Source organism: Nuphar pumila, chromosome 2, assembly GCF_984573655.1.
Source record: "Nuphar pumila chromosome 2, dmNupPumi1.hap1.1, whole genome shotgun sequence".
Lineage (NCBI taxonomy): Eukaryota > Viridiplantae > Streptophyta > Magnoliopsida > Nymphaeales > Nymphaeaceae > Nuphar > Nuphar pumila.
The window spans coordinates 45,566,539-45,575,488 of record NC_143250.1 but is presented as its reverse complement, the minus strand read 5'-3'; the positions used below and the strand labels follow the sequence as shown (position 1 = coordinate 45,575,488).

Sequence of the window (8,950 nt, the reverse complement as noted above, 5' to 3'; positions counted from 1 at the left end):
GAAATAAAAGCCTAATCTAAAAAGAAAAAAAAGGCTTAAGTGCTTCGAGTCTTCTTGTCCCTTCTTGATTGATTTGCTTCACTTTATCCTTCCCTATGTGTACCATTTAGGTACTTTGATTGAACACTTTTGTATGGTTTGCTAAAGGGCTCTCTGAGGGGTACTTCTGAGGGGACCTCATAGGTAATTTGTGGGGATGAAAAGGGCTCTATATTGCACGTTCAATCGCTCCCTGCAAAAAAAAAGTCAAAAGCAAACCACAACAAAAACGAAGCAAACTACTACAATCTAATGCTGAAAAATCAACAAAAGAAGATCTAACTAATTCTATCAAACCACTACAAGATGAAATAGTTAAACTAACAAACAAATTATAAGCCACTTCAAAAACTAGCTACTAATTGAATGTGGACTAATACTAATTTAACTAAACATGGCTGAAGCTAAATCAAGTTCAAAATGATTGATAGTTAAAACATGTAGATGCCAATCTAATAAAATGTGTTAATCTAATTGACTAGGGTTAATTGTGAAGCATGTACTATGGCTGAATCAATAAGATAACAAACTTGTAATGGGCTTATTAACTAATGCATATATGCTAAAAGAAACTAACTTCATTAATGCCAATGTATGAAAATAAATCATGTATCTAACCTAAACACTAACAAGTAAAACTACTTAAAATGAAAATGATCTAAATAGGAAAACATGCTGAACATGGTAGCTAAACAACGTACACTACCTAATTTAAACTACCTACAACAAACTGATGAAATAACTAAATAAAACAATGACTAAATCAATGAATTGTAGCTAACAAAATAGCATAACCAACACGTATAGCTAATGACTCAAATCACGGCTAATACATAGAACCACTAAACAAATACTAACTCATGCAAACAAGTCACGACTAATGAAAATACTAACTCATTCTTAGTTACAAAAACAATATTATATTAGCTAAACTAGTATAAAAAAAACAAAACATCAACTGACGTTAATCTATGAAAAACGTTAACTAGCATTAGATTAATCTTTATGAAATAACCAATCTATACGAGGATCAATTAATAACTAACTATAGCCAACGTTACCAACAAAAAACAAACAAAACACTATGATGAATTTAACAACTTAGCAACGAGGGCAGTTTCACGTTGAACCTGTTTTATAGCGTCAAACTCTAACGTGTTTGACATTGTAAAAAAATTGATTTCTTCACAGCGAGAAGTGTTGTGTTGTTTACCTATTAAAAAAAAAGCATGGTTGACTATATCTATGCCTACCTGTCGTTCACGTATCAAAACCACCAGTACAAAGATTCTAATATGTATCTACTAGTCTCGTTGGGTTTGATCATGACGGATCTAATTGCAACAGTGAATAAAAAATATATATATTAATAATATACAACAACTAAAGAGAATAATAATATCTGATCTAATAGCTAGAACAAGCAAAAACAAAACACGAGCAAACTAAACATGAAAGAAAAAAACGTAATACGAGGACTCTAGGCTACGAAGATGGGGGAAGAGACTCACCTTGTGGATCATCTTCGATGGACTGGTTGAGAGGAGAAAGTGGTTGATCCCAGCTGCATACACCTGATGAAGAAGGTAAGAAAAGCCAATGAAGACGGGTTTAGAGGATTGATAAAATAAAGAATAAGAAGAAGAAGAATAAGGAGAAATAGAAGGAGAAAAAAACCCAGCAAAAAATGAATAAGAAGAAGAAAGAAGGGAAGATGGAGGAAAGAGGCAAGGGAGGCAAGAGGGCTGCTAGAAAAACATTTTTCAACCCTTGAACATAACTATTTATATTAAAATATTAGGTTAAACACATTTTTTAAAAAGAGTCTGGTAGTTTTTCAATAATTTTGAAAAAGAATCTTTTGAAAAGCGTATTTATAAAAATACACATTCCTAAACTAATTAAAACTTTTACTTAAACCTTTTTAGACTAATTCAAACATTAATTACAAATTCCTAAACTAAATAAAATGTTGAAAAAATACAAGGTAAGCTTTAAAAACATGATTTTCTAATAAATTCAATTTCAATATATTTTCTCAAAACTAATGATAAAAATAGATTTTTAAAGCGATTTTAACACGGATCATGTATAAAATAAGATGAATCAAATGCGAATATGTATGTAAGATCACTTACCCGACCCGATTGCACCCGTACCCAGCAATGCGTAAGGATGCCAGGGGACCGGGGTGAGGGACAAGGTCTCCACCCCTGTCCCGTTTCAAAATCCGAACCTCCATCCCCGTGCGCACTGGGATGGATTTTAACCTTCACCCCCACCTCCATCTCGGGTCCAAACAAGGGCAAGTCGAGGTACCTCTTTTACCTTAATCTATAGCCATTCTTTATAGATTGGGAACCGGGCGGGGCTAGGCGGGAGCGAAAAAAAGCTTAATTCCATATCCCCTCGCGAGAATAGATTTTAATCTTCATCCTCGCCTCTATCCCCGTTTCGGTCCAAACTGGGTGAGGCGGGGCGGGGCCCGTTATCCACTGCCATCCCTAGACTCGTGGACCCTTCGTCCGGGCCCAGCGGGAAACCCGAGGAAGCCGCGCGGGGAAGAAGTCGACAAACGACACGCATAAGACGCATCGCACATTCTCTCTCTCTCTAAACCGACGTTCAAAAAAATCTGAAGACAGGCGTGCTCTGTCTCCCTCTCTCTCTCTAAACCGACGTTCAAAAAAATCTGAAGAAGACAAGGAGTGCTCTGTCTCCCTCTCTCTCACTCACGCCGTCGTCGTCTCTACTCCGATGGCTGCATCGCAGATCGTGGGCCCTCGGATGACGTCGATCGGCCGCGAGCGCGGGAGCGGCGTCTTTCGACCGTCCGATCGGTGCGGTTTCCTGCGGCTGGGCCGCGATCCGGCCGGAGATGGAGGGAGGAGGAGATCGCCCAGGAGCGGTTTTAGGGTTAGGTCGGTGAAGGAGACGAAGGTCGATCGGCCGATCGGGCCCGTCTCTCGTTCCGGAGGCTCGGATGCTGTGAGTTTCTCCCATTTCATGTTCTTCTTTTCTATCGACCCTCTCTACGTTTCGTCTTTCGGCCTTTCTTTACGTGTCTGTGAGAGATCCGTTGCGACACGGCGTGGTTGCCTTGTTTTAGAGTGGCGGTGATTGTTTCAGAAAAGGTAATTATGTCTTTTAGTGGTGTTTTGGGTTTAGTGATGCTCTCAGAACGCTGAACAGACTTCCGGCTAAGCTGGAAGGAGGTGAGGATGACGTGAAATCATCATGTCCCTGGTCTTTGTTGCCCCTGCCGACGGATTTACGGCAATGCCGGGCAGAGCGTTGCGATCATGCAACCGCTCTGAAAAACCCATCCACAGTACGGGTTGCGAGATGCAATTCCCCTCCATGAAGCTGGATTCATTGATAGTCTGTTTGATTTCCCTATCCGCGTTGAGAATCTTGAATTTGTACGATACGAGAGCGGTGGGGGATTATTTTTAAGGATGAGGGCTGATTTGTAATGATCCCCACCCTTACAATTGGTAGAAGGGATGTGGGCATTGTGGGTTTGCTAAGTAATCGTATTGATGTTAGTTGAGTTGCTCTGCAGGGATTTTGTTTTTTGGTTAGTGAATGTGTGTGCTATAAAACATTTCGTTTGAACGTTTGTCACAACACTGTAGTATATCTAGACCAAGATGGTTATACTTTCTTGAGGGTGTGTAGATGCGAGTCACGGAAGCACTAAATACGTGGTCGGATGACCCGACAAACGCAGTTGAAAATGTGTGTGTGTGGGAAAACATTTTCTTTTTAGCCCTACTGAAAAAGCAAACTGGGGCATCGTTGGGGTGCACCCCAATTTGGCTTTTCTGAAAGCATGACATCCTAAAATCTAGATTTGAATTCTTACTTTCCTCCTCAAGACCCTGCATGTTCTCGCCAATATCTGCAGACGAGGTGGGTAGAAAATGCCTGTAAGGGTGCCTTCTTAGAAAGATGGCTGCGTCACTATCATTTTCAGATGACCTCATTGATGGAAAATCACTGGAGAAGGCAGGAGAAACCTTGTCTTCTTTGCCTTTTGTTTTTGGTGACATCTCGGCACTGGAATCGCCTAAAAATGGTGGTGTCTATCCACCACTAGCAACCATTGTCTAGCGACTCCATTACTGGATGATGGCTAGAAATAAAAGGGAAGAAAAAGAGAGTGAAAGTGGGTTGGGGACGGAGTATCATGATGGTGGTGGATGGTGATGGCGGTGGTCAGTAGGGTTGTGGTGGTGGTGGTGGACAGTGATGGCAATGGGGGGAGAAAGGAAAGGATGGTGGTTGGTGTTGATGTGGATAAAGAAGATGAGGGCAGTTGTGGTGGTAGTTTTTGATAAAATGATGGCAGTAATGATGACAATAAATTTAATACATTGAAGATTGTTATGAGGATGCTGATAGGAATGATGATGTATGAGAGAGAGATTTAAGATGACAGTGATAATGATGGACACACAGTGATTATGATAACTGTCTTGGTGGCGCTCTTGGTGATACCATTTGAAAAAGAAAAAAACAAAAAGATGATAATTATAATGATGACTATATAAAATGGTGTTATGTGCCATCACAACATCCTTAATTATCTTTCAAAAACTCTACAAAAAATGCTATCCAATCAAAACTCTTATTGCCAACCCAACCAAAAAACTAATTTCTCTAGCAAGTTATCTGACTTATCTCTAAGAAAATAAGTCATATGGCATGGCTCTTTGCTTTTGTTCTTGGTTTTGTTGCCATTGGTCACTTTCGGATTTTCTAAGAGGTGGGAAAGGAGCTAATACACGAGAACATATCCCAATTGTTCAAGGACCCAAGATAGACATTCTGAACTTTGTGCATGAATCAATTGAGGTGAACCGACTACCGAGGTTTCGTGGAATGAGATCCAACCTCCTTGCAAACAGAGGACCTCAAACCGAAGTTATGAGATCCCCGTTTTAGGCCAAAACCTCGGATTTCAAGTCCGATGGAGGGGGGGGGGTCGAACTAGAGATTCTCGGATCTCTAGTTAGAAAACATTGGATCTTAGATTCGAGGTAATCCCTAAATGTTCATATTGCTACCTTTGGCTAATGTAATGTTCTTCAAGCTTGCTAATGTCTGAGAATCTTTTCTGCTGGCTTTCGAACAAGCATTTCTTTATTCGTGGCAATTTTTTGGTTTAGCTTCTTACTTTATGCAATAATTTGCAATTCAAGTGCTTGCAACACTTCATAATCTGTCACATGGTTATGACCACATTTATGTAGATATGGATATTTTTATAAAGTGTCCAATGTGGCTACTATATCAGGGGATACAAACTGGGAGTCAAAATGGATTGTCCATGTGGCTTAATTTGTAATTGATGCACTCATGAGTGGGAAATATTTGATATAGTTGATATCATATGTTTCACAATTTCTAATTAGTTGACTTTGTTTTGTTTTTGATTTGTAGTTAAAACCAATAGAACTTAAAAATGGCTTAACCGATTTCTTTTCATTTATTACTATGGTTGATGATGTGCCAAAATAATGGATGACTTGTTACTAATCAATTTGGGGATTTTCAGGCATAATTTTTGTGAAATTAGTTTATTAAACAACTATAATTTCTTTAGTTGGCTTTTTTAGTTAATTTTAAACCTAGTTCTTCTTTTATATTATACATGAGGTCTCCATTCATATTGTATGTTTTTTGGTTGTTTGAGTTGCATTTGACTTTATATTGACATACTGATCTTTTGTGAATTTTGGTTGTTTGAGACATTTTGACTTTTATTGGTGCCTGTTGATTACAGACCATTGTTTTAATGGCATTCTGCTTGCTGTTGGAGTTTTTTCTTAATTATCTTGTGCTGTGAAAAATTTGACTGTATGATGTTACGTGACAAGCGACAATGATTGGTTTATTTCATTTTTCTATGAGGCGCATCTTGTTGCATATTGAGGCATGGCTTGAACTCTTTTTTAGAAAGTTCTCCTTTCTGTTTCCACATATTTATCTACCTCTATTTCTTATTTCTGAACTCACTTGCGTGGTTTTCAAAATTCTGCAACAAGCTTATGCTGATTCTACTTGTCCAGATGTTAAATACAAATCTTGATGATCAAGCAATTGATGCACGTTTTGAGTCGTGGACAACCACAGGTGCTCGAAGGAAAACTAAAATAGTATGTACTATTGGTCCTATGACAAATACACGTGAAATGATCTGGAAACTAGCAGAGGAGGGAATGAATGTTGCACGATTAAACATGTCCCATGGAGATCATGCATCACATAAGAAAACCATTGATCTTGTTAGGGAGTACAATGCCCAAACAAAAGATAATGTGATCGCTATAATGCTCGATACAAAGGTATGTATTATGCCTATTCTCCTTTGTTATTTGCAGCCTTATTTGTATATTGTTCAAAATAGATTGCATGATCAGCATAGATTTTTTAACGAACATCTTTTTCATGTATATGCTTCTTTTGACATAACGATCTGTAACTAATGTTTTAAATTGGAAATTCAAAACTCTTATATGATTTATTTTTCTTATTCCTACTGAAGTTGAATAGGCACACACTTTTGGTTCTATTGCCTTCAGCATATTTACCTGTGTAGGTTCTAATGAAGTATGCGAAAGAATCAAGAATGCAAATGCATTCACAATGTCCAACAATGGACTTAGCGCAAAGGCACAAAGAAGCGATCCACTAAGGGATAATACGAAAGGCCTTGTAACAAGGCTACACACATAAAATAAATATTCTTTTTATTAAAGAGGAGCTCTCAAAAAGCAATACAAACACAAGGGGGGAAAGCCCCTATTTATACACTTCAAGGGAACACAAGGGGGCTCCCAATAGAGTCGTTGGGAGCCCCCAACGACTCTATTGGTGGGCCCCCCTATGTGGCTTCAAAAAGAAAATAAAAAATAAAAAATAAAAAAAAAAAATAAAAAATAAAAAATAAGAAGAAAAAAATACAAAAAAGAAAAGAAGAAAAACAAATACCCCTATTGGGTATTGTGTGAAATGACCATAATACCCCTATTGGGTATTATGGTGTATTGGAAGAAATACATATATACATATATATATATATGTATTGATATATATTTTAATAGGTATTGTGTGAAATAACCATAATACCCTCTATTAGGTATTGTGGTGTATTGGAAGAAATACATATATATATATATGTATGTATTGATACATATATTTTAACACCCCCCCTCAAACTTTACGGGGAGATGACCGAAAGTTTGCCAAGGAGAAACAAGAAGCGGGGAGCAGGAAGCGCTTTAGTAAAAAAGTCTGCGAGCTGATATTCGGATGTGACGTATGGCAGTTTAACAGTCCCACGAAGATACTCATCACGAACATAGTGACAGTCCATTTCTATATGTTTGGTCCGCTCATGGAAGGTGTGATTGCTGGCAATATAGATGACACTTTTGTTGTCACAACAAAGCTTCGAGGCATCAAAAATTTCAACTCTCATATCTTGAAGAAGACTTCGAAGCCACACAAGTTCCATTGTAGTGGTTGCCATAGCCTGATACTCAGCTTCAGTAGATGATAAGGAGACTTTTTGCTGTTTCTTGCATCTCCAAGCAATTAGCGAATCTCCTAAAAAGACACAAAAACCATTAGTTGAGATTCGATCATTTGGGTTTCCTCCCCAGTCAACATCAATATAGGCAAGCAAATTTAATGACGAGAGTGAGGATAGAAATAACCCTTTAGTTAGAGTGTTTTTGATGTAGCGAATAATCTGAAGCACATCACTCATATGCACAGTTGTAGGAGCATGCTGAAATTGGCTGGCAGAGTGAACAACGTGAGCGATGTCTGGCCTGGTGATGGTCAGATAAGTGAGAGATCCAATGAGTTGTCTGTAGGGTGTAGGATCATCCAGTAGAACCCCATCTTCCAACCGTAGTTTAGCATTGATAACCTCTAGAGTCTCCACCTTTTTGTCATATGAAATTCTAGATTTGGAACATATATCTGCAACAAGCTTCATCTATGATAATATATACCCTCGGGGAGAGTATACAACTTCAATGCCAAGAAAATATTCGAGGAAGCCTAAATCAGACATATCAAAGTTATCTTTTAACATATTTTTAACATCAATAATACCACTTTCATCATTGCCTGTGATGATCATATCATCAACATAAAGCAAAAGAATAATAATACTATTACCTGCACTTTTAACAAAGATAGCAGTGTCAGTATAACAAGAACGAAATCTCAACTGATCATAATAGCACCAAATCTATCATATCAAGCCTTAGGGGCTTGTTTAAGACCATATAAAGCTTTTAATAATTTAAGAGTTTGACCTTGTTCAAGAGTAATTCTCGGCAGAGGGTCCATATATATTTCTTCATTTAATTGACATTAAGAAAGACATTTTTAACATCTAATTGAAATATATGTCATTTCTTAGATGATGCTACAACAATTAGGGTTCAGACACTAGTCATTCGAGCAATGGGGGCAAAAGTCTCCTCATAGTCAATGCCGTATTCTTGTGAGTATCCCTTAGCCACTAATCTTGCTTTATATTGTTCTAAGGAACCATCACTTTTTGTCTTAACTTTGTAAACCCAACGACATCCAATAACTTTTTTATTTGGAGGAAGTTGAACTAATTCTCAAGTTTTAGCCTTCTTTAAAGCATCTAGTTCTATCCTCATTGCTTCAATCCAATGCGATATATTTTTTGCTTAATTATAATGAGAATGCTCATAGTATGAATGTAAGGCTATTAGACAAACTCGATAATTTAGTGAGAGAGATTCATATGAAACAAAACTATTAGGTGAAATTGATTCTCTAGAGGAGCGCCTTAGGGAAGTTTCTTCTAGAGATTCATTAAGCCGCAAGAATTTTTCTAAAGCACTAATAGGTT

General features: G+C 37.8%; 1 protein-coding gene across 1 annotated transcript in view; it reads left to right on the top strand.

The window, feature by feature from the left end:
* The first annotated feature begins 2,672 nt into the window (after window positions 1-2,672).
* The window catches only part of LOC149845389 (pyruvate kinase isozyme G, chloroplastic-like), a 90,748-nt gene continuing 84,470 nt past the window's right edge, over window positions 2,673-8,950 (top strand). Inside the window, exons 1-2 of the mRNA XM_089995729.1 lie at window positions 2,673-3,027; window positions 6,117-6,392. Coding sequence (XP_089851855.1) covers window positions 2,797-3,027; window positions 6,117-6,392 — 507 coding nt within the window. The 5' untranslated portion in view covers window positions 2,673-2,796. The remainder of the gene's footprint in view (window positions 3,028-6,116; window positions 6,393-8,950) is intronic.